Source organism: Rhinatrema bivittatum, chromosome 19, assembly GCF_901001135.1.
Source record: "Rhinatrema bivittatum chromosome 19, aRhiBiv1.1, whole genome shotgun sequence".
In the NCBI taxonomy this organism is placed as follows: domain Eukaryota; kingdom Metazoa; phylum Chordata; class Amphibia; order Gymnophiona; family Rhinatrematidae; genus Rhinatrema; species Rhinatrema bivittatum.
In genome coordinates, this window is record NC_042633.1 from 33,008,237 (window position 1) to 33,033,180 (window position 24,944).

The following is a 24,944-nucleotide window of genomic DNA, read 5'->3' on the forward strand; positions in this document are numbered from 1 at the left end:
GGCTGGATGTTGGCAACAGCTTCGCTAGTTTTGGTAGATTATAACAAAGCTTGACGGTAAGACACGGATGGGGATGGGGGTGGTGGATGTTGGATTAAGTTTGGAAATGTTGTGCATATTCGTCTACCAAAGATGAGACGACGACAAAAAAAAACCCCAAACGATTTGGGTAAGGAGCGATGTCCTACAGGTGGTCAAACGTCTGCGGGTGGCAGTGAGACAGGAATAACTGGCTAGACTGGGCTGCACTGCTTTCTCTTTATCTGCCTTCTCAGCAGGAATAAAGCCATTCTGATAATCAGCAGCAGAAGACCCGTTCTTCATTTTACAAGCTGTAATTTTATTGTATCTGATAGATTCTAGCTTTTAATTATAAAAAACACTTTCTGGATTTTGAAGAAGGCCTTCCAGCGAGGAAACGTTACATGTCCTTGTGATCTGAAAGAGACGGACATACACGTAATTAGGGCTTGGTGTGCTGTGAGGGCACTGGAGGGATCAGCTAAGATAAGGCTGGGTATTGCTTGGTGAATCCTCCTCATCACTTTACTGATCATCAGGAATCCCATAAACATTTGCAAGTTTTTCACAGCGAGCCCGGGCTTTAAATTTCTCCATTATGTAGGCCGGAGCTGTCCCAGACTTAGCTGAAAAAAAAAAAAGAGCGTGAGAAACCTTTTATTATATTATCAGCAGACCTGCCTAAGTCTCCTCCCCGCATTGAGCAGGAGGCTCCCACTTTGAGCGTCTTATCCCATCCCTAGAGTGAGAAACTCGCATCCAACAGAGGAAGCTTGGGAGGTTTAAGTTCGGTCAGCGCCGCAGGAAGCCCTATTGCCACTGCATATGGGATAAATGAAGTGGATAGGGAAGGGGTGGGAGATAAAAGGAATGGAAGTGTAGGAGAGAGGAAAATGGAGAAGAGGGGTAGCCAAGAGAGCTGAAAGACGAGGGGGGAGAAACCCAGCGTGAGAAGAAACAAGATGGCAACAAAGGGAAGAGAGATGGAAGCTGTGAAGAGAAACGGAGGGCAGAGAATATCAGGGATCGGTGGGATGGAAGGAGAGGGAGGAAGGACCCTTGATGGGGAGAGGGGGGGGGGGGGGTCAGGTGGGAGAGAAGACCAGGCATGGTGGGAATGGGTGGAGGGGGGAGGGACGAGGCAGGACTGGGGATGGTGGGATGAGAAGGAGAGGTGCCTGGATCTGGTTGGGGGAAGGGAAGGGGATACCGGAGGAGGAGCAGAAAGAGGACATAGGAGAAAGGAGAGCATGCTATGGAAAACGGGCAGCTTTGGATATTGCACGGTGCAGGAAGAAGCGCGTATGGAGTCTGGCTTCTTGGGTTTTCCGGTTCAGTGTGTGTTTGCATATTTCTGATTCTGTGGGGTCCTGTACGCGCTGGGTCTGCCCGTGTTCTATGAGGGATTCTGCCGGGGGTGCAGTTTCTGCGGAGGGGACCGGTAGCAGACCCGCTCGTTCTCTTGACCCCCAGTAGGAGGTGCATTGGTGTTCTAGGTCCCGATGCAGTATTTGCATTGCTGCCTTTTCGTAGCTAGGGTTGTTGCTATGGGCCTCCTGGCGGTGAAGGCTGTTGTGGCGTGGCAGCTTTACTGTATAGGTGTTGTGTGGTTATTGAAAGGTTGTCAGTTGTCACACGCTGCCTGGCTGAGTTGCTGTTCCGGAGGCGACACTAGAATTTGAATATCACTTTTTTGTAGAGTGAGCAGTAAAGGGGGAGAGTCCCAGTTCTGTTCTGCACTCGTTACTAGGAGTGTTTCTTGCAGGACGCAGGAGAGATCCACCACTGTACAGGGCAGCAGTTACCCACCTCCTCCTCCCGCTCCCTCTCCACCCTCTTGCCCCTCCTTTCCTCCACTGTGGATACTCACAGAGCAGCATGAGAGTAGTCCTGATGGGGGTTTTCAAAAGCTTGGTCACGTACAGGAGGAGTAAGTCATCTGGACAAGTCTTGAAGACAGTGAGGGCCACCAGCTCTGAAATGAAAACATAGAGGGGGCACATAAAGTCTGTGATAAGGGTGGGGGGATCAGAGAAATCAGGATAAAATGGTGCTGGGACAGTGACATTATCGATGCCATGAGCCAACAAGATGGCTCCTTCCAATTCCGCTTTTGCGAACCATGCATTTCGAGACAAAAGTCCATGGGGTATTTTTCGCTCATGGGCCGTGCCCCGACTTTTAAAGTGGAAGTGAATGTGGACTTTCGCTCGACACTGGGGCCTGCCTTTTTTTTTTTTTCCTGCTGGCGCTTTTATTCATGCAAAGCCAATGCATGTGGATTTGAAGGTGCCGTCTCCCTACACACTTTTGTCTCCACTCAGTGAGTTAAAGATCCTCTGAGAGCAGAATGTCGCCCGCACTTTTAGATGCATTGAGGGTGGGCAATTCCCTGATGGCCTATCTACGTGGGAGAATTGCTCTTCACCCACTTAAATGGCTTTGAAGATTGCTGTCTTAAAGTTGAAATGTGTCAGTAATGCAACATAAATGTTAGTCATTTAACAGTGCACATGCACTGATTCCAGCCTGAAGAAAGGGCAGGTCTCCTTTAATACCACACACACACACACACACACACACACGCACCCCCAACTCCAGACTGAGGAAAGGACAGGTCTCCTTTAATACCACACACACACACACACGCACCCCCAACTCCAGACTGAGGAAAGGACAGGTCTCCTTCAAGATGACTCCTGATTGTGTGTGATCTACCTTTTTGGCACTATTCTTTCACATAATGGTCTCCCAGAATATGCGTCCATACCTTTTGGCAGGTGGAACCCGTTCAGCATAATGAAATATTCACGATCTGGCACCTCCTCCATATCTACGCTGCAAAAGATGAGAGACGTTATGGATTCTTAAAAAAAAAAACATTAAAAAAAAACAACAACAACAAAGCTCATGCCGCCATGCTCCTCCCACCGTATAGAGGCTGAGCCCTGCAGCGCCCTCTTGTGGCTGAGAGAACTGCCTACAACTCCCGGGGGGATACTTTCACAGGGGACCTCCCTCAGGGACGGCGAGCTCTCTACTTCTGAAAGACTGCACGGACCTGAGAAAAGGAGCCACAGCTGGCAAGGGAACCCAGTCCTTAAGACCGCACCTACTGCTTACAATTAGTTCATACGTGACCTCGTTTATGTTGGATGCCGGTTTTGGCTCATCTTCCTTTTAAAAAAAAAAGAAATATTGGGCTTAGTTTTCAGATGCTTAAAATGGAAGGGGGCCACTTATCTTGAGCTTCGCCTTTTGATCATAGTGCCAAGATCGCTGCAAGCTCATTTACTTTCTGTCCCTTCTCTAAAAGAGGCAATGCCTGGTGTCTTCCTGAGAGCAGGTCCTTAGATGCGTTGTTGGCCCATCCCTGTGTAGTAAACTCTCACTGGAAGTACAAGGCATTCAAGAATATTTGCCTTGTGATTGGTGAGTTAGAATGCATAGGAAGATATAGATTATAACAGGCATTTCAGATACATGGTGGAAGGAGGATAGCCAATGGGACACCGTGACACCAAGATATAAATCATATCAACATGAGAGGGCAGATCAAATTGGTAGAGGAGTGACACTGTATGTAAAATTCTGCAGGAAAGAAAATGCACTGCAGAATCCTTATGGACAGAAATTCCATGTGTGACAGGTAAGAGTATAGTAGTGGGTGTATACTACCAGCCACTGGGCAAATATGAAGAACCAGTCTGTAAAATACTATATGAAATTTAAAAAAGCAAGGCAATTTAGAAACACAATAATAATGGGAGATTTCAGTGACCCCAGTGTTGATTGGGTCAGTGTCTCATCGGGAACGTGCTAGAGAGGTCAAGTTTCTGGTCGCCATAAATGACTGCTTCATGGGACAGCCAGTCCTAGAACTGACGTGTTGGGCAGCTACTTTAGATCTATGCCTCAGAGGAACACATGACCTGATGCAAGGGGTTACTATTTTGGGGCTGCTAACCAATGGCTTTCATAATGCAATCAAATCTGACACAATCACCGGAGGGGAGGAGCTGTAAGTAAAACTACTGCCACAGGATATAACTTTAAAAAGGGAGACTATGATAGAATGAGGAAATCATTTAGAAAATAACTAAAGGGAGTGGTTGCAAAGGTTAAAAGCTTGCATGATTCATGGACACTATTTACAAATACCATTTTGGAAGCCCAGATAAAACGTATTTCATGAAATAAAAAAAAAAAAAGGTTGAAGGAAGACCAGATGTCTGCCAGCATGGTTTAATGGTGAGGTAAAGGAAGCAGTTAAAGATAAAAGGGCATCATTCATAAAATGAAAAGCGGATCCAAATGATGGAAACAGGCAAGGGCATAAGCACTGGCAACTTAGATGTAGAAAGGCCAAGAGATAATTTGAGCAGAAGCTTGCCAGAGAGAAAAAATAAAAACTTTACAAGTACATTCATAGGACCATAAGAAGTGCTATGCTTGGTTAGACTAAGGTCCATTGAGCCCGGCGTTCTGTCTCTGAGAGTTTCTAGTCCAGGGCACAAGTACCCGGCAGATCCCCAGATATATTTCACTCCTAGGGATAAGCGCTGGATTTCCCAAGTCTACTTGGCTAATAGCTATTTATGGACTTTTTTAGCTGGCCTTGGCCACGTCTGTTGGTAACGGATTCCACAGCTTGACCGTGTGCCGAGTGGAAAAAAAAAATACTTCCTACGATTTGTTTTAACCTGAAGCAAAAAAGCCTGGGTCAACTGGAGCACCGGATGACCCAGGGGGAGAGCAAGGGGTGCTCAGGGAGGACAAGGAAACAGCAGAAAAAAACCTGAATGAATTATTTGCCTCGGGTCTTTTACGGAGGAGGACGCTGGGGACGAACCCGCCCCTGAAACATTCTTTAAGGATGGGGGATTCTGAGCAACCAAAACAAGTATTCTGTGGCAATGGAGGACGTAACACATCGGACTGACAAACTAAAGAGTAGCAAATCACCAGGAAAGGTTGGTTGTGGGATCCGAAGCGTCGACCCCGAGGTGGCAGACTGGAGCTGTTTCTGAGGAGCTGGGGAAGCCCTAGCGTTTTGTCACTGTGGGCTGTGCCCAAACAGACCCCCATTGGCTATAGGTAAACCCTCCCTGCTCACCCAGCCGTTTTTAAGTGTTGGCCAGCAGCCATTTCTCTGCTGGCACGGCCAGGGTCTCCTGAGCGTCCACTGCTGGGTCTGAACAAGGCTACACCGACGACGAGGACCTGTGGTGAGCTGGGTCGGGTTTCTCTCCACCCGGGTAAGGGGATGCTGCATCTTTTTGTGCGCTCTGGTGGTTCGCTGCAAACTGTAAGCTTTGTTAGAGAATATCCACTGAAGGTGCAGCTATTGTGTTGTTGGTGTTTGGGGTTTTTTTTTTTTGGTTAGATCCTGACACATCCACCCCAGAGTTCTCAAATAATTTAAAACATAAAACTGCAAATCTGTTACTAGTAATCTGTAACTTTCTTAAAACAGTAACGATACCTGAAAACGGGAAGGTAGCCGATATAATGCCAATTTTTAACAAATCTCCAGAGGTCACCGGGAAACTATAGACCTGTGAGCCTGCGTACGGCGGTCACGGAAACTGATTGGGTTTGCGCGACCCTAGCACCACCTTGCTAACGCGACCCTCTGATTTTAATATCGCATGGCGCCCTCCCCCCCCTTGGGGGCGCGTTAAGAGAGCGGGCGCTGACTGTTCAGCTTTCTACGCGACTTTATTGCATCGGCCCCACTGAGAGAGAGGTAGACTAAAGAAAGCTCTTGCTACCCCTGGGAGTGAGTAATAGGAATTAGCTCTACTTTATGGGAACCTGCAACCCAGACTGGCCGCGGTCGCAGAGAGGATGCTGGACTCGATGGACCTGTGGTCTTCAGTTCATAAGTAAAGTTTTACAAGCCCGGCTCTTTCAGTGCATTTTTAATGAATCTTGTGACAGCCTGTTCTGTTTAGATTGTTGTTGCTAATATAAATCAAATAAATATACTTCCTGCTGTATAGGGTTTCACTCTTTTATATTATTACACAACTGTAATTTGTTGTTCATCATCAATGCTGGTGTTTTTGGACTGAGCTTATGCTTGTTGTCTATTTTTTTTGTTTTAGATAGTTTTATGTTGGTTTATATTGTTTACAATTGTTATCTTGTTCTTCCTCGCTTAGAACAGTGCGTGGTGTTAAAGTGAGTACGAAGTACCAGTAAATAGGGTACTGCTGGGCTGAACTCGTTGATGGAACCTGTGGACGTGGCCAGGCCCTGAGATCTTCCAGAAACGAACTCGGAGCTCACTGGCTCCGGAAGCCATAATCTGCCAAGGCACAAGTTGATCCTTCAGTCTTGGTCCTCAGCCTATCATGGCTCCTCCAGTCTTGCCGCCATGTGCACTGTGGATCCTCCTGATGAGAGCCATATGGGACGCTCTGCTCCAGTTTCAGGTATCGGAGTCCTTTCATCCTTCTCCAGAGAACAGTCACCCACCACCCCCCACAACCTACAGGTCTGCTAAGCTGGCCTGAGAAAACTCATGACCCTTACCTGTCGGGGCTCCGGGTGACTGTCACTTTCTCATCTCCTTGCAGCGTGAATTCCAGCCAGCCATCCACCTCGTCCTGACGCATGCACGGGCATCTTTTGTAGCTGGAAGCCTTGGCAACGAGTGTCCACCTGCCTGAGACCTATGGAAACGCAAAGACACTGTGCAACTTAACCACCAGGCCTCCATCTTTCTAGCTCTCCTCCCGTCCATTCATTTTATTTCACTGACCTCACTGATTTCTTTAGGAGGATCTCTCCGAAGAATTTTGTTGCAAGTTGATGCTGTATTAAAAAAAAAAATATATATATATGAAATAATTCCTGAAAAATGGAAATCGCCATTCCTGAATTTTTGCAAAATCCTCCCTTGCCTCTCTCTCTCACACACGCACACACACACACACACACCCTCACACACCTTCACACACACACTCACACACACACACCCACACCCTCACACACGCACCCTCACACACGCATGCACACGCACGCACATGCATGCACACGCACACACACCCTCACACACACACGCACCCTCACACATGCACGCACGCACACGCACGCACACGCACACACACACACGCACGTACGCACACGCACACACACACGCACACCAGCTCCAACTCTCTTGCTGACACAGTTCTGCAGAGGTGCAGGAGAATTAAAGCAGCTTATGAAGACTTTAGGAGAGAAAGATATCAATGGTAAAACGTCACTGATATGGCAGGGGAGGGGGCGGGAGGGTGTCTTTACTTCTTGTGTGTCTGGTTTGGAAACAATGCACATCGCTCCATGGTTAAATATTCCTTCGAAGACCTCTGGCCTCCAGAACCTCCTTTGGTTTCTCGAAGATTTAGAAACTCAAAAGCAATGACGATGGATCAGGACCATCCAGTCTGCCCAGTTTCCTTCCTGGGCAATACTGCAGAGTCCCCACTTGATCTCTGGCTTTTACCTTCCTTGCAATTGGGGATCCTCTGTGTTGGTCCTGGGCGTTACCCCCTCACTCCCCCACTCCTGAGGAACCTCTGTGCCTAGTGGTTAGAGCCAGGGGTTGCTAACCAGGGAAACTCAGGGTTAAATTCCACTTTTCCTGATGACAGTCCATCCTATTCTATCTTCCGTTGCCTCGGGTACCTGGGCTTTATCCGTCACTTTCCTACCGCTGGGGATCCAGACTTTACCCCTCACCCCCCCCCCCCCCCACCGCTAAGAGTCGCCTGGGGTCACGTATACCTCACACCCTGGACTCTTGACCTCTGTGTGGCCCAGACTGAGAGCTGTTTGATTTACAGGATTCCGCCCTGGACTTCACCCTGCAGGGCCACTGGACAGAGGGCGAGCGCCAGGCTGAAAGGGTTTCTAAGGGCATCTACCAACGCGCAGGGTCTCCTTTAACACCTCACGCACAAATGGCAGCTTCTCCTTCAAGCTGACTCCTGGCGATTTAAATTTGTGGCGTTACTTCTTCACAGCGTTCAGATCGTGTGTCCGTACCGGTCTGCGGGTTTCTGCGCCGCTGCAATTGTGCATTTGCCTCATCAGGGAAGCCTCCCCACCAGCACCAGCACCACCCACCACCCCCGGCTGGCCCATGTCATCGGATGGGGCGCCTCCCCTCCCATCGACGATCCAGGGCGCCATGTAGCCCAAAGATATTGGGGTACACCCTGCCAATACATACAGCCATTTTGCTTGGAGCCCTACACTCTCCTCCCAGTGGCCCTCTGGAAACACAAACTCAATAATAAGGTGCAGAAGGGTGCGTGCATAATTTTACGGCCATCACTCGCTTGTAACACAATGAGTAGACAGACAATTCTAATCGTCCCACACGAACCTTCACACCCCCCCTCCCCAACACACAAAGTCACATAAATTAACAAAAGTTTATCTGGTTAATATGCAGCTTCCACTGAAAATGGGAAAGAAACAAACCTCCGCTTTTTTATTCAAAAGTATACTGGTCAAAGTCCAGAGAGTGTTTCTGTTGCTCTTTCATACTACCCGTCCAGTCAAGCCAGTCTTCCAAGCTGCCGCCACCTGAAGGCTATGTACCTTTATTAAACAGTCCTCACCATTGGGGTGCTTGTGCTGCTCAGCAGGAATCCCGTAGACGTGGGGCAGAAGGCTGCAGAGAGCCTGATTTTTAAATTTCTCCTTCTCAAAGGGCTGAACCATCCCAGACTTGGCTGAAAAAGCAGAGTGAGGGATCCATTACTGTCAGAGGCGACGCCAGTGCCGCAGCAGGAGAGAGACCTCCACGAACTGTGTCAGAGAGCCGTCCCCCCCCCCCCCCCCCACACACACACACCTTCTCCACCATCTCCTAATGAGGACCCCCACACACACACACACGCACACACACGCACGCTTCCATCCCCTCCACCCCCGGGTACTCACTGAGCAGGAAAAGACTAGAACTTGATGATCCCGGCGCAGACCGATGCGCGAGCAGGACTAATTCATCCGGACAAGTCCTGTAGACGGTCAGGATCACCGATTCTGTATCTTTAAGAAAGAAAACGCCGTGAAGTCTGTGATAAGGGAGGGTGAGGCAAAGCATTCCGAGACAGACAATGGGACCTCATGATGTCATCAAATCAACGCCATCATCAGCCAAGAAAATGGCTCCCTCCACGTGAGCTGGGATTTGTGTATAGACTAATGGCTGCAATATTAAATCATCCATCATCATCCTCATCGCTTAGAGCTCGCATTGCATAAGCGACTAACAAATCCTTAACAAAGATGAAAGATTTCACACCTCTCACACACTGAGGAAAAGGGAAGACCAAGACCAGCCCACTCCTATTCTGTTTGTCCCTAACAGAAAAGATGCAGTACACGGTACAGGATCTTCTCCCTGGAGTCCATATTGGTCAGTGGCAGTGAATCGTGTGGCCATAATATCGTTTTTTTTTTTACCAAGCTGGGTGTTCCTGAGGGGGGGGGGGGGGATTTCAAGCCTTTTCAGCTGGCATCTCCTTTACCCGTCCCTGGGTAAGGAAGCAGGGACTCAGAAACCAGCTCCTGACGCCTGTCAACTGCTGCGGGTCCTGCCGCCTTGAACTGGTAATTTGCCTTCTGTTCTCACCGTCAAGGCTCAGACGTTGATTTCATTTGCCGGCGACGTGCCTGCCAATGGGGCTGGAAGATAAACTGACTCGATTTTGGAACCCCGGATTCCAAGGCTGGTCTGAACTCATTGCACCAGTCTCAGTCGAGGGAGTTCCCCCTAATCTGTGAGTAGCCTGTACCATCTGGAAGAGAGATCCACCCTCCCAAGGTCCAATACACCATCAGGCCAGCCACTCGCTACTCAGGAGAACCCTGCAAGCAGGCCAGGATGTGCTCCCCTGGCCATCCGGTCACACTGGGAAAAGGGAAGGTCCCCTTTAGCGTTTATGCACGCATGGATTCCAGGTGCCTCTCAACCGTGACGTGATCCGGGCTCTGGTGCCATTTCCCCCATAATTTTCTACCTAAACGTGTCCATACCTGTAGTTTCCAGATGCAGCTGCTGCTCCTTAATGATGTATTTACCCTCTTTAATCTCGTCCACATCCATCCTACGAGAGAGGAGAGCCGTGATGGATACAAAATAAATCAATCCATCCCCCCTCAGGACACCGTGCCTCCCACGCCTCCTGCCGGACTCCAGCTGAGCCCTGGCTCCTATGCCCGAGAGGACAGGGATGCAACCTCCATCAAGAGGCTTCTCTACGTGGCGACTGGCCAGGCTTGAGAGAAGGAACCGGAGACGGGAATGGAACCCACCACAGCTTTCCTTTTCAAACAGCCCAGAACCCAAGGGGGTGGGTGGGCAGGAAGCAAAGCCAGGATCGGCATCCAGGCCAGCCTCCTGCCAGCGAGGAGAGCAAGGCCAGAGCCAGGAATGGAACCCGGATTTGCTGCCACAGAGAGCGAGAGGTTTTCCGAGTCAGCGCCTCATTTTTTTTTTAACCAGGACAGATCCTGAGAAGCACAGGCCCGGGGTCAGGACCGGTACCCGGGACCTTTCGCCCAGCAGCGCAGGGCACGTGCTTTCGCTGGGGTTTTTTTTTTTTCTTTTTTTAATCCTCTTTCAGCTGCGTCAGGCCATTTACCGCTGCCTTTCGCACAGGCCGCGCTGTTTCTCCGTTTGGTTTTCTCGTTTCGTACAGTTTAGTGTTCTTTTTATTTCCATGTTAATAAAAACATTTACTCAATAATACTTTTTCTTGTTGGTGCTTTGCACTGGAAAGGTACATTTTTATTATATACAAGAAAAACAATAGCCTAACGATGATGTAAATCTATACTTTTAGGAATACAAAAATCACTCGGAGGTCCCTGTTGAGCTGTGGGCTGTTCGGATAAGTTGAGCCAGATAAACTTGCCTGCTTTAAGGTCGACCACACGTTCAGCAGCGGAGCTGCACCCCTGAATGTGTCCCATGAAATCGTGCATTACCCTGCCACGTTGATCCGGCTAACTTAGGAGAGAGCTGCAGCACTGGCAGCTTTAGCTGGGTGATGCTGAATGTTAGTGTTATCTCTGGTTAATTTAGCACCCGCGCCAGAAGACCTCTGATTCAGCTGAGTAGATTTGTGTCCCCCTAAAAACGCACCCGGATAAGCCTGAGCGGTGGGATTTTTGAATTCCACGGTTTTTCCGGCTAAGTCAGGCAAAACTTTTCAACATGGACCTCCCAGCGCTTTGATTTCGAGGTCCACGACTGACTGTCGATATTATTTAGGCTAGGGTAATACCCCTGGGGTTTTTTTTTTTGGTAAAATCCTGGGGGGCTGGAAGGTAGGCTGGGTTCCCCTGCGAGCCGGGGGCTTACGCGTCGGGGCTCCGAGTGACCGTCACCTCCTCGCCACCGGGCGCGGCGAATTCTAGCCAGCCGTCCACATGATTCTCGTCCTCAGCTGGGGATCTCGGACTGGAAGAAGCCTTGGCGGCCAGCGTCCATCTGCCTAAGATCTGTCGAAACACAAAAGAGACCCTGTGCGGCTAAGCCGCTCATAGAAACATAAAAATGAGGGCAGAAGAAGACCAAACGGTCGATCCAGTCTGCCCAGCAAGCTTTCACTTCTTTTTCTTTTTTTCTCCCCCATACTTATCTGTTTCTCTTGTCCCTTGTAAGTGACTTTTTGTTCTATTTCCCTTCCACCCCCGCCATCCCTTCCACCCCCGATATCGATTTATTTCCCTTTCACCCCCGCCATCGATGTAGTTAGCAGCGCTGGAGCTGCATCTAATTGAAGTATCTAGCTAATTGTTTAGGGGTAGTAACCGCCGTCATAGCAAGCTACTCCCACTCGTGTTTATCCAGCCTATGCAACTCAGTCCTTGTTGGTTTTTGTCCGAATATAAATCATCTTTACTTCATTCCCCCTGCCATTGAAGCAGAGATCTTTTCATCATTCCCCCTGCCATTGAAGCAGAGAGCTATGCTGGATATGCATTGAAAGTGAAATATCAGGCTTATTTGGTTTGGGGTAGTAACCACCGAATCAAGCCAGCTATTCCCCTGCTTTTTTGTGGATGCAAATCCTCTTTTTTTTTTTTTTTCTAGTTCCTCTTGCCCTTGAAGCATAGAGCAATGTTGGAGTCGCATTAACCGTGTGTATATTTATTTAATTAGGAAATTAATCTCCAGGTAGTAGCCATCATTCCCGCAAGCCGCCCCCATTCCTCTTCACTTCATTCACATCCATCCAGCCGCGCAACCATCACTCTGTCCTCCAGCCGCTCATCCACCCAACCATGCGTCCATTACCTGACCTTAAATCTATCCATTCCTCCATCCATCAGTCCATCCATCCATGCAGTTTACGTCACTGACCTTACTGGTCTCTCCAAGAGGATCTTTCTGAAGTATCTCCTCGCAGATCAATGCTGAATTTAAAAAAAAAAAAATGTAAATTATGAGATGAACCCTGAAAAAAATAAGACTGCTAGCTCGTCCTTCTTAAGCATCTTTAAAGCCTCTCCCCGGCTTCCCTTGGGAAAAGCCACCTTAGGAGCAGTGTCAGAAACGAGCACTCAACGGATTTCTGATTGGGCTCGTGCACTGCGTGGGATTAGATACTTCGCCTCCTTTTATGAAACGCGTTGTCACCTAACCCTCCTCCGGTCCTCTGCAGCCAGTCCTGTCGCCAGATAGTGACTGAACACAACCGCCAAGAGGAGATCTCAATATCCTGGGATATATCTTTTTTTTTTTTCCCCCTCAAAGTGTTTATTTGGGGAGGAGCCGGCCTCGGGGGCTCAATGAGCATGCGCCGAGCACAGCCACAGGGCTAGGATCCGCTGCCCGGGTTGGACCAGGGCCGGGGGTGCTGCAGAGGCCTCCGTCGTGGCTCCCAGAAGGGGAGGGAGCCTCGGCCGTCTTTTCAACAGTGGTTCCCGGCGACGGGGACCTCGTTATCCGGATTCCGCAGTCCGTGGGCCCCCGCGGCCAAGGACCGTCACTGCGGTGGCTGGGCTGGACCGCGCTGTGATTAAAAATGGAGGGGGGGGGGGAGAGAGAGGGGAATGAAAGATCAGGTAGTTGCAAAAGAAGAGAGTCCATGTTTACACTCCACTCTACTCAAGCTCAGACACGGAAGCCGGGAGTCACGCCCCGGGGGGCCCCTCTGTCCGGGATCCCGCTTCCGTGGCCTCTCGGTACAGCTGCCAGATATGTAGCAGCTGAGCCGTGGCTGGCGGTTCCTTCATGAATTTTCAGCCCTGGTCAACCCACGGAACAGAGTCCTGGCCAAGGGATCAACTCCATCTCAGTCACCGAGCCATCAGACTGACCCTGTGGGATGTATCCCGCCTGGCCCTGTTGTCCTATCTACTTTCACTTTTGTTAGCTCCATGCAAACCGTATCTGTCGAAAAAGGTGCCTTATCTCCCCCTTTGAAAATTAAAAAAAAAAAAAAGAAATGTATTTATGACATTCAGGTAGAGAACAAGTACCTCTGTTTTTGGAAAGCATCAAGGTCTGGCTTTACAACCAAACTTTTGGATCTAGGTAATATTTCAACAGAAGATGTTTAAGGCTTGAGCATTGTGGCTGTGGGGATTGAGTGGATGAGAAGAGCTAGGTCGGGGGCAGGAGGAATTTTGTTTTGCATTTATTGTAAGGATATTGCACTCTTTTGATGTAGTGCTGATCGTTATCCCCTTTGAGGACTGACAAAAGGCAAGAATGTCATGGTAAATAAAATAAACAAACAAATAAATAAAAGCTTGGTTGGGACCTAGGCACGTGAAAGTTGGCCCTGTGTGCTCATCCTCCTATGAATGTCCCAACACAAATTTACCTGCATGAAAATAGGGGTATTCTGTGAGGGAAGATATTTTCCAAGAGTTACATGTGTAAACAGCATGCCAACTGCTGTCTAACTTTGTGTCCCGTTCTGCAGTGGATAAAGTTATGCGCATAGCAATCCAATATTCAAAGTCAACTTGTGCGAACATCATCTAACGCTGGAAAGTTGGGTTGGTTTATTGTGTGTGTTTCAAATGATACACATAACTCTTCAGCAGGAGAGGGCAACTCTGTTCCTCAAGAACTCCAAACCAGTCAGGTTTTCAGAATATCGCTAATGAATAAGCAAGAAATAGATCTGCATGTGGTTGACACAGTGTGACCTATTTTGGAGTCTTCGAGTAGCAGAGTTGTCCACCCCCACTCTACAGTTACGTGTGCGTTTGAAAATTTATCCCTAAATGGGAAGATTCCAAACAAACACCCATGAGCGTGTTGAAGCAAATGTCGCCTGTATTGAGTTGATGATCATCAACCATCAACTTCACTGGATTGGATATTTTATGTGGATGTGCACCTGCTGACTCTTTAAACAAGTTCTCTATGCCCACTTCATTTTTTTTTTGCTACAGAACTTGGGGCAACCAGGAGTAATGCTACAAAGATGCTTTGAAGGCATATCTCCTATTTGTAAACCGTTGCGATGGTATATAACTTAGCGACGGTATAGAAAAGTTTTTAAATAAATAAAATTAAATAAATAAATCTCAAGAAAAAATATCAACATCATGAACTTGGAGGGGATGGTTGGCCACTGACGGAGACCAATGGCATAGTGACCAATGGCATTCCCCCATTTGTAAACAGAGTTGTCCTATGATCATCCTCCAATTGAAGATCATCTAGTACCCCTCTACCATATGTACCTTTGCCATTTATTGGTAGTTCTCTTCCAGTCCTTTCTTGGAGAACATTGAACAAAATTATTTGTTTAGTATGTCCGCTTCTTGTCATAGTCCACACCTTTTTTCTATTCACCTCTCAGTCCTAAAATCCCATCTCTGCATGTCCTTTCTCCGCTGACGTAATAAAAAAAAAGTCTAATCACCTCACTTTACCACTTAGCTATCTTTTCTTTGGCTCTCCCTTTTGCATTCCTGTCTCTCTTCCTCGCTTCCCTCAATTTCTCCAGATAGTATTCCCTGCATACTCTTTCTGACATCCCTTGTACCCTTTGAATACTGATAATTTTGCCCTTTTCACCCATCTCTTTTGAAAGCCATCATGCGTCTTATTTTTATTTACTTTCCTAACGTAAAGAGCTGTTGCCGTTACGATGGTTCCTTTTAGGGTGGATGGTAGCCTTCTTCTACTTAACAAAGATCTTCCCACCCTGACAGAGCCTCCCTAGAGGAGTCTTTCATCTTAAGAACCTGGCGTTTGAGAGGCCCATCACAGCCACGGTCAACCATTGCCACTGTTTTTGTTAAAAGGTGAAATCGGACATTCTCCTCACCGAAACGTGTAGCATTGTCACGCACGTTGGTAAAGAGGTAATTCTGGCAGGCTGCATAGCTTGTGAAATCGTCCACCACAGACTTAGGAGCTCTGTGAGACTTACCTACAGAAGGTGGAAATAAAACAAGAGATTATCTACTACATTATATGATAGTGTACTCTCTTATGTTGCTAAAGTTTTCACATTTCTGTTTATTGTCCCCGCACGTTCATGGTTCCTATGTTTCATTGTATACGCCATTCGGCGACAGTTTCAGTTCCATGTAAACCGGTGCGATATGTATCCTATACAGGAGCATCGGTATAGAAAAGATAAAAATAAATAAAAATAAATGATCTCTGTCAATAAATCTCAGAACAGAACCTTTCCCATTTTGACAGGGTTTGGGGGATTTTGGTCACAACAAAGATGGCATCTGACCCCCCCTCTGCTGATGAGTTTGACCCTATGGAGTAGACGTCTCCTTTACACTTACAGGCAAGGACGATCCCCACGTCTGCAGAACCCTCCGGCACGGTCATAGCGAGGCAGTCCTCGGACACCTTTCTCTTCACGGTGAGCACGCTGTCGCCCTGAGCTGGAAAGAGAGGAGCATTTGCCTAAAAACGCACTAGAAGAGGGGCGCGCTCCAGCAGGCAGGAACCAAAATGCGCACAGATAGTAAGCGCGGATGGTGATTTTGGGATATCCCAAAGAACGGATTTGTTTTGTGGACATTAGGGACCGGAGCTGAGTAATCCTGTGCTCAAGCAGATAGCTGCTGAACGTAGAACTGGGTTTTTAAGTTTAAAATTGTGGTTTTTTGTTTTTTTTGTGTGGATATTGAGCTAACGTGGATGCAAAAGCTCCTGATAATGGGAGTGCAAGTCTATTACCTTGGATTACAGCCCTTTGCGGGGAACTCAACGCAGGTTTTCCACTGCGTGGCCAGAAGCTGCGGACAACCGCGACGGAAAAATCCCAGAGCTGAACAAGAGAGAGTACGTGACCCCCAGCAAGTGAAAAGAGAGAGAAAAAAAGGCTCCTCCAATCACGGAGCAAGCCAGGGCAGCTCAAACGTTTGCTTGCTGCTCTAGTGCTATGCCGACAGGCTGAGACACCCTGCTGATGCCTCCGGGGTGAGACTGCCATCACTGCACAGCTATAAACGTAGCTCTGCAGATGCCCCGTCCACCCCCACCACGAAACCTTGGACTGTCTTTAGGGAAGTAACTGAGCTGAAGGACCACAGGCTTCCCACATCTTGCCAGGGCTGAGGGCCGCTGCTGAAGCTCGCTCCGGCTCGTCCCCAGGGCCGGCCCTACCTTGCCAGCTAGCGGGACGGGCGACCGCGCTTTTCCTGGTGCCGCCGCCGCAATGCCTGTGAAAATAACTAGAGTGTAAGAGGCTGGCCCGTTCCAGCTGAAGTGAAGCGTAGGGCTGTGGTTTGCCCGCTGCTGAGATTTTTTTTGTTTGCCGTCGCCTCGGAGCTGCCAGCGTAAAGGTTATCGGTGGAACTGTTTGTCGGCTTGGCCGAGAGCTGGCCTGTCTGTTTACCCGCTTCAGTCCTGCTCACACACGGGGGCCTCGCTTTCTCCATGTCCGTGTATATGCAGGGCAGACGTGTGTGTGTGTGTGTGAGTGTGTGGGGGGGGAGGGGGGGAGGGCATGAGAGTGGAACCGTGTGACCTGTCTGCATAATTCCAGGTGAAGCCTTCTGAATTCTCTTCCATCCTGATCTTCCTCTGCTCCTGGAGAAACCTCAGATCCCAGGGCAAGCGTCACTGTCAAGCAGTGATTTGAAACTCCCCACCCACCCACCCTCCTCCTCCTCGCCCCCGAGGACTGTGAATGCCGCCTCCGCAGCCTCGACCCCTTCCGGGCGACCGGAGGATCCTCCTCCACATGGCACGGCGCATGGCGTCTGTCACTTCTGCTACCGGCCCATCCTCTTCCTCTCTCCTTCCCCCTCAACCAAGCTTCCAGCACTTTCTCTCGACGCTGGCGATCTTCTGAAAGGGGGGAACATCGAGGAAGCCCCCCGGCTCCTAGGACCCGCTGCCTTCGCTGCGCCGGCTCCAACGAGACAGCTAAGGCGGAAACAAGGGCGGCGCCCCCAGGACGGCGCACGTTTTGGGCCCATCACGGTCTGGAAGGCGCGCGGACAGGAAGAAATGGGAAAGAAATTGGACTCAGTAACAAAAGACCATGGGCTAGCACTGCAAGAGCAAGTGCACGCCACCCAGTCTATAAAAACAGAAGTTAAGAAATTGCAAGGCACTTCTGCTAATTTGGTGCGGGACTCTTTAATTTCCTCTGAGAACCCCTTAAGGCATCTAAATATAAGATTGCCGAATTTCCCTAAGATAATGGGTGAATTACCGCTTATAACTTTTAAAAGGTACCTGCAAGAGGCCTTAAAAGTTCCCTTGGAACAGATAAAAAAAGAAATCAGCTTTCTGGTTCAGAGAACTGGTAATGTTTCAAAAGTAGAAGAGATTAGGCCTGATTGCCTACATCTTACCCGGTACCTGGAAAATTCAGAGTTAGAAGTGACCGAAAGAGCTGTATTATTATTCGTTTCTCTCTGCTCCGAACGGGACTTCAGTCTCATTAGGAAAGCTTGTTTTAAAAATGTAAATGTGCTCTATCAAGGACAGGCCCTGCCAGTGCCTCTGGATTTAGCCAGGCCAACGCAACTTCGACAAAAAGCTTTTCTCTCTATGAGACCTGAAGCGACGGCAATGGGGGCGATTTTCCAGCTTCGCTACCCATGCTGATGCGTCATAAAAATGTCCAATAGTTTTTAAGCCAGACCATTTGAAGGAGCCCCTAAATAGCAGAAGGCAAACGGCGACCAGGAATTAATATCTGAGGATCAGAGAAAGTTAACTGTGATGTAATTACCCTCTATGGGTTACCCTGTTGTAGAAAGAAGCGATTTCTCCTTAAAATATGTTAGAAATTACTCCCCCCCTCCCCTCATGTTACCTTGATAGGTTGGAGAGATGAGATTTTTGGGCCGGGGTCGTGACTATAATGTGCTCCGGGATCCTTTAATTATAGAACCCCTGGTCGTTAAAACTTTTCTTCACATCACGTACCATATTTCATACAAAGTGTATTCTTTGTTTACGTTGTAAAATGATAAATAAATAAATACATTTAGCCCAGGCTGAAATTCGCATTCCTTTCGGCAGCCAAAAAGGGGCCGCGTGCCGTTTCGCCGCGGGCACACTTTTTGCCAGGGGGAAAAGGGGATAGGAGAGGGCGGCGAGGAGGAAAGCGAGCCCCCGGGGAGGGGGGGATTTCATTATGCGATTCCCTGCAGGCTTTCCCCCCCCCCCCTCATGTTGACTTTGCCTGCGCGGGCAAAGCAGCCGCCGTAAGCCTTCCCCCGGCCCCTGAACGTTCGAGGGAAACTCCGTGGAGAGTCGTCTCTTCCAAAAAAAAAAAAGAAAAAGAGCCTGCGGACATGTCCGCCGACCCGCACGCTCCCTCCCCCGCGCCGCGGGGCTTGCAGGTTTTTTTTTAGCAAACCGAACCCGAGAGCTGCGGGGTACGGGAACACCTACCTTTAAAGGTCAGGCCGTCGGGTCCCTCCGAGACCTGGAGATTGTCTCTCTCCCTAAAGTAGACCGACCTTAACCTGCGGAAGAAGGAGATTGCATTTCTGTAAAGCACGCACGCCGTCGTGATGGGCTCCTCTAAACGGCGGCAGAGAAAAAGCAATAGATAAATAAATAGATCAGCATTCAAAAAAACATTGTTTTTTTTAAAAAAAAAGCATATTTTAAGGCCAAATTCTCAAACTGCCCACGTAGCTGCCATCTTTGCAGCAGTCTTCAAAGGAAAACTACGCGCTCGGAGAAGGTTTCCCCAGATACCGAGGCCTTCTCCTTCAGGCTGCGAAGCAGGCGAAGTCAGGGCTCAGGTCCTGCCAGCGCTGCTCGTGACTCTGGACAAGACGCGTCGCCCTCCATTGCCTCGGTTAGGGGCTCGTCCGCAAAGCCGCATCAGGGCCACTTACCACACATGGGGACAGCGCCTCACTTTATTTCAGACCCCGGCATCGCGGCGCGTATTTAAATTAGCCGATCAGCAGGCAAATGCATGGTAATCAGCTCATTATTATTCGAAACCATGCAAATCAAATAATCAAGCCTAAAAAAATTGTAAGCCGTGATATTTAACATGAAGTTAGCTACAACTCAAGAGTTGTACGCCCCCCCCCCCCCCGTGCATCCGGGGATGTGGCTCGAAGCGTCCAACGGCCCTAAGTCACTTCTCCCCTCCGCAAAAGTTGCAAACACCTCCCCCCCCGGGGGTATCCATAGATTCCCTGCCCCCCCTCTTCCCCCCTATCCCTGGAGGCAGCCTGCTGTTAAAATAATAATAATAAAAAAAAAATAGTTTGACAATGGGTGGCAGGCCCTTCCTCCTCTTCAAAACAAAAATCCGCCCCCAGAGGCCGTGACCCCCACCCTCCCACCTTAGCCCACACTTTGGACCCTCCCAAAGTTAGTCCTGGTGATACAGTGGGGGCCTGGAGCAACCCACAGGCTCCTGGCCTGGTGGCGGCCATGTTCCAAAATGGCACCACAGGGTCTTTGCTCCAACTCGTAGTGCGGTAAAGGCCGGGTGGCGCCATTTTGGAACATGGCCGCCTGTGGGCCTGGAGCCTGGGGAGTTGGGGGGGGTGGGGGCGGGGCATGGTGCCAATTTTCAAATGTCTTTTTAATTCTTTGAAGAGCGGGCTGCCTCCAGGGGCAGGGAACCTATGGAGACCCTCAGGAGGTTTTGCAACTTATGGGGGGGTGGGGCCATCAGCCCCTTTCAGGGATGGCAGTCTCACAGTCTCAGTCTGACATCGCACATTGTAGGAGGGGCATTTACCATTGCGGGTTTTGTTTTTCCTTGCGGAAGTTTACCGCAGGGCGAAACACCGCAGAAGTCACAAAGTGGCAGGGGTTCATGAAAGGGGGACGTTTGCTAAGCAGCGTTAGCCATTTACCGCGTGTTAAGCGGCGTTAGCCATTTATCAAGCAGGAAGAACCTTAGCACGGCAACAGTACCTCAAGTTATTTCACCCCCCCTATATCACAGGAATGGCAATGAGTTTGCTTTGAATGCAAATTCGTGCAAAGCGGCTGATTACTCGGCAATTTCGTGTTAATGAAATAATGCGGCTTGCCTGAAAAAAAATCGCAAGCTGCGTCATTTCCATCAACGTCATGGTTCTCTGATGAGAGCAGGACGGTCAGGATTAGAGCGTAGAAGCCACACGTGACGGCTCCCCCCGCTGAAATCCAGACGGAGGAAACAGCGGGACAGAACTTGTGCAAAACGCCTCCCCCTGGCAAGGGCCGCCTCTCCCGAACACTCACATCGTGATGCTGTAGGTGAAATTGATCACATCATTCTCCTCGGAGATTTTGATCCCGGCGAAGCTGATTTGCTTGTCCTGGGCTAGGCTTTCAGCAGTGCGATAAGCACCGGCGACCAGGTGCCACTTCCCCAGGGCCTGTGTTCGCAAGATCAGGACATAACTTCAATTATTTCAAGCTTCAGTCGCAGAAGGGAGCCAGCAGCAGCGCCCGCTACCAGCTCCTCCAGAGACAAGCTGCAGACTGGAGGGTGAGCATCAGATTGATGGGTGAGGCAAGGAGTGAAGCCGAGAGAGAGAAAGAGAGAGAGAATTTGCTAGAGAAAGCATGCCAGTCTCCTAGTGGAGTTTGCAAATCCATTCCTTCTCCCCATCGGGGAGAAGGAATGGACCAGTGAGTAAACGTGGAGCCTCCTAACACACACGACCTCTAAGGAGGCTGCGAATCCCTTCCTTTATGGAACGAACAGGATTCAATGTATAGTGCCTTTTGAGAAAGGGAAGCATTCAGTAGGGATTGAGCCAGAAGATCCTTTCTAGGGTTGAGCAAGCCGGAAGCCCCATGCTTTAACGCCTTGGAGCTGAGTAGCAATATCTGAAGCCTGAAAAAGAAACACCAGTGGTTTGGCTCTTGGATTGAGATCCGTGATCCCACGGCTCCACGTTAGGCTCATTCTGCACGGAAAGGTTTCGAGGAGGAGGGGGGTCATTTTGAAAACTGCGAAATGGAAACCACTGTGCAGGCTCATCACGGCTGTTTAAAAACCCGTGCAAACTCAAATTGTGCCTGCGGAGCAGCTTGTAAATAAAAGTCAGATGAGTTGGAACCGCAGCTATTGGAGTGGGTGAATGCTTAATGTAAATGTGATATTTCGGTTTTGTTTTGTTTAATTCATTTGCACACATTTCTACAAACTTGATTTTGCTTTGTCATTATGTGGTATTGTATGCAGATTGAGGAGGGGAAAAATGCCTATTATCCATTTTAGAATAAGACATAACAAAATGTGGAAAATGTGAAGGGGTCTGAATACTTTCTGAATGCACTGTACAGGGATTGCTAGGCTTTTGAAATCTATACTGACCGCAATTCTCTATTGGGCATAATCTCCAAAAACAAGCCTACACCCCTCGTCTTGTCACCACAGATGCAGCGCTAGACTCTCACGGTGAGCGCCTATGACTATACATTGGTGTACAAGCCTGGCAGAGCAATTGCGCTGCCTGCCTCTACGGGCAACAGACTTTGTTCTACCTCTGGCTGAAGTTTTGAAGCTAGAAACTTCCTAAAAGTTGTCTAATATCTGCTGGCTTCACCTAATATTCTGCATCAACTACACGATCTGATTGGCCACCGTGCAAAGAAGTCTGAAACCATCAAGAATCGACCCCTGAGCAAACAGATTAATAATAACTCTGTCATCGCTAATCCATCTTCAAGGGCAGCTCTTCTATTAGGCAGACTAGGCGACTGCCTAGAGTGCAACTGTTTTGGGGGGGGGGGGTGTCTCTCTATCTGTTTACGCTGTTGGCCAGTGTCTTGAATCTGAGGAAGCAGCCAATAGCCTTCCTGCTTCCTGCCCTAGCCCCTTTCCTCCCAGCCTGTAGTACTGGGAACAGGAGGAGAGGGAGAGAGGCTAGAGTAGAGGGAGCAGAACAAGGATGAGTCACTCTGCTCCCTAATCCAGCCCCTCCCTCCTGTTGCCCTCCCCCCGCCTCTCCACCTCTAGTACAGGGAACAGGAGGGGTGGGGATGAGGCTGGAGTGGAGAGAGCAGATTCAGATAAGTTTACTGGCATGACGATATGTGCACGTATTGCCAAAATAATACATACAGTGTTTAAAAGAAAGGGAAAAATAATAATATTTAAAATTACAGAGGTCAATATCAGCAAGCTGGTGAATGGGAAAGCTATCTGAGTAAAGTTACCCGGATGATTTTAACTGTATATTCAGTGGACTTTACCTGAATAAATGTTATACTGAATATACCTGGATAAAGGTATCTGGATGAGGTTTTAAGACAGGTATTTTTCCAACCAGACGTATCCTGCTAACTTTATCTGGCCACCGTTGAACAACAGTGCCCACCGGGGATAGGCACGGCCCTGGGACGTGTCTATCCCCGCCTCCTTTTTATCAGGCTAAATTTGGGCGGGTAATGAATTACTCAGAAAAAAAAATTCAGCCGGCCCGCAGAGGGAAATATTCAGGTCTTCGGGTTTCTCCGGCTCGCTCCAAGAGTGTCCCCAGACACAAAGCCTTTAACCTCACAGGGTACAGAAAGGGCAAGGACAATTCCCAGGATTTGGTTCTGGTCTGCATTGTCCCTCGTCAGATCACTGTTCTCTGCAATGAGGTATTCTGTGGCAGGGGTCTGTGGAAATGCCCAAACCCATTCCGTTTTCCAATTTGCGCCTCCCAACAGGAGGCGTCTTGGTGTTCTAGGGCACTTTCTAGTATCTGCATTGATGTCTTTTGGCGTGACAAGTGGCAGCTGAAGAGTCACTCTGCTCCTTAATCCAGCCTCCTCTTCCCTCCTGTCCTACAGTGAATAGGGTTGAGGCTGGAGTGGGCAAGAATTCAGTTTTTGTCTGCATATTTCTATTTCTGCTTTGTGTGTGTGTGTGTGTGAGACCAACGTGAGGTAACAGCTAACGTGCAGTTTCTGTGCTCTCCAGCCTGTTCTGTTGTCCCAGGAGGGGGTATACTGCTAATAATATATTTTGGATTTCCACACCCCACTTTTCCAAACGATGCTGAATGCAGCCTAAAGCATTTAAACCGGTATGATCTGTATACTTTACAGGAATGTCGGTATATAAGAATTCAAAATAAATACATTTGTAGAATTCAGGTACAATGAGTCCTGCCCCAAAGATTGTAACCCAAGTGGGTACCTGCGGCAATGGGAGAAAGAACAGCAGGATCTGAGCCCTGGCTTCCCTGATGCTCAGCCCATTACTTCAACTGCTAGGCCTCACCTTTGTGTTTTCTCCTTGGAGGATGCCTGGTGTAATATTTGCATTGCTGCCTTTACATAGGTAGGGCTGTTGCTGTTTGATTTCCGGGTGTTAGTGCCGTTTCGGATTGGGAGGTTTGCCGTAGAGGTTGCGAGTGACATTTATGCAACTTGACGATGTGCCTGGTAATGGAGGGAGTTGGTGTCACTGGTACTGAGATGACTTAATAATTACAAAAAGAAAATAATAATAATTTTTTTTAAGATGATGAGAGGGAACTTGCAAGTTCAGCCCAACCAATCATTTCGAAGACCGTGGTATGGATTTATTTTACCCGTTCAGCAGACACTGTGACGTGAAAGTTTGCTATTTAAAAGCATGGGGGTAGGGGGCGATACTTGTACATTTTGGTGCAAAGTACGTGGAAGAACAGAAGGTATAGCCGGACGCTATCTACGGCTCTCATGGCTTGGTGATGGTCTGCAGGAGTCTGTGTTGTCTGTTTTAACATGCGGATGAATTTGTAGTTTTCGTTTTTTATTAAATCTGTTAATTGCTCAGAGGTTTTTTTTTCTTTTTAGGAAGCTGGACAAGAGATGCTTTTCAGCACACAAATATATAACTTAAGTAAGTGGCCCGTGGGCTTTGCACCCCTGCTCAGAGAGGAAGCCGGTGCCTGCTTGCCCTTTGAACCCTGCGCACTGTCAGGGTGGGCGAGATCCAAAGAGCCCTTTCGCCGGGGCAAACGAGAGATTTACCCTCACGAGTGGCTTTTTCAAAATGATCCACCCTATGTCCGGTTATGTGGGGCTTTTTTTACAGGGTTGTTCTGGGAAGGGTGGTGGCGGGTCAACACAATTGTCGGGCTCAGGTGTCCGAGTTTCTTGGGTGAGGAGGGAGCCTGTGGTCGGGAGAGAGGCTGCGAGGCTGAATGTGCCCCTGGAGTACCTACCATCCTCGCACCGGCCCTGCGCATCTCGGGATGGAGAAGAGAGGCAGTGAGACGGGTGGAGTGAGAGAGAGAGAGAGAGGAGATGGGACGGATAAATACCCAGCAGGGCTCTTACCTGTGTAAGATTCACGGGGTTGCTTTCTGGAAAGTCTTCGCACCCCGGTGGGGCAGAGTATGCAGAGCCCAGGAGGAGGAGGAGGAGGGCGAGAGGACGAGGGAGAGCCATCGGCGCGGTTATAGCCTTTGGTGTTCACAGAGCCGAGGTGCACGATGCACTAACACGGCAGTGTTTGGGGGCTAAGGCTGGCTGGAGTTACATCCACGCCAAGAGT

General features: G+C 48.9%; 1 protein-coding gene across 1 annotated transcript; it reads right to left on the reverse strand.

Annotated features, from left to right (window-relative positions):
* Nucleotides 1–312: 312 nt before the first annotated feature.
* LOC115081014 lies at nucleotides 313–24,944 on the reverse strand. The gene is made up of 15 exons (XM_029585522.1): nucleotides 24,728–24,944; nucleotides 20,699–20,835; nucleotides 18,887–18,960; nucleotides 15,808–15,909; nucleotides 15,330–15,434; nucleotides 12,398–12,450; nucleotides 11,393–11,532; nucleotides 10,063–10,133; nucleotides 8,965–9,072; nucleotides 8,640–8,753; nucleotides 6,791–6,843; nucleotides 6,562–6,701; nucleotides 2,792–2,859; nucleotides 1,892–1,996; nucleotides 313–647 (listed from the first exon to the last, which is right to left on the reverse strand). The coding sequence occupies exons 1-15, from the start codon at nucleotides 24,836–24,838 to the stop codon at nucleotides 547–549; spliced, it is 1,482 nt and encodes a 493-aa protein (XP_029441382.1). The 5' UTR covers nucleotides 24,839–24,944; the 3' UTR covers nucleotides 313–546.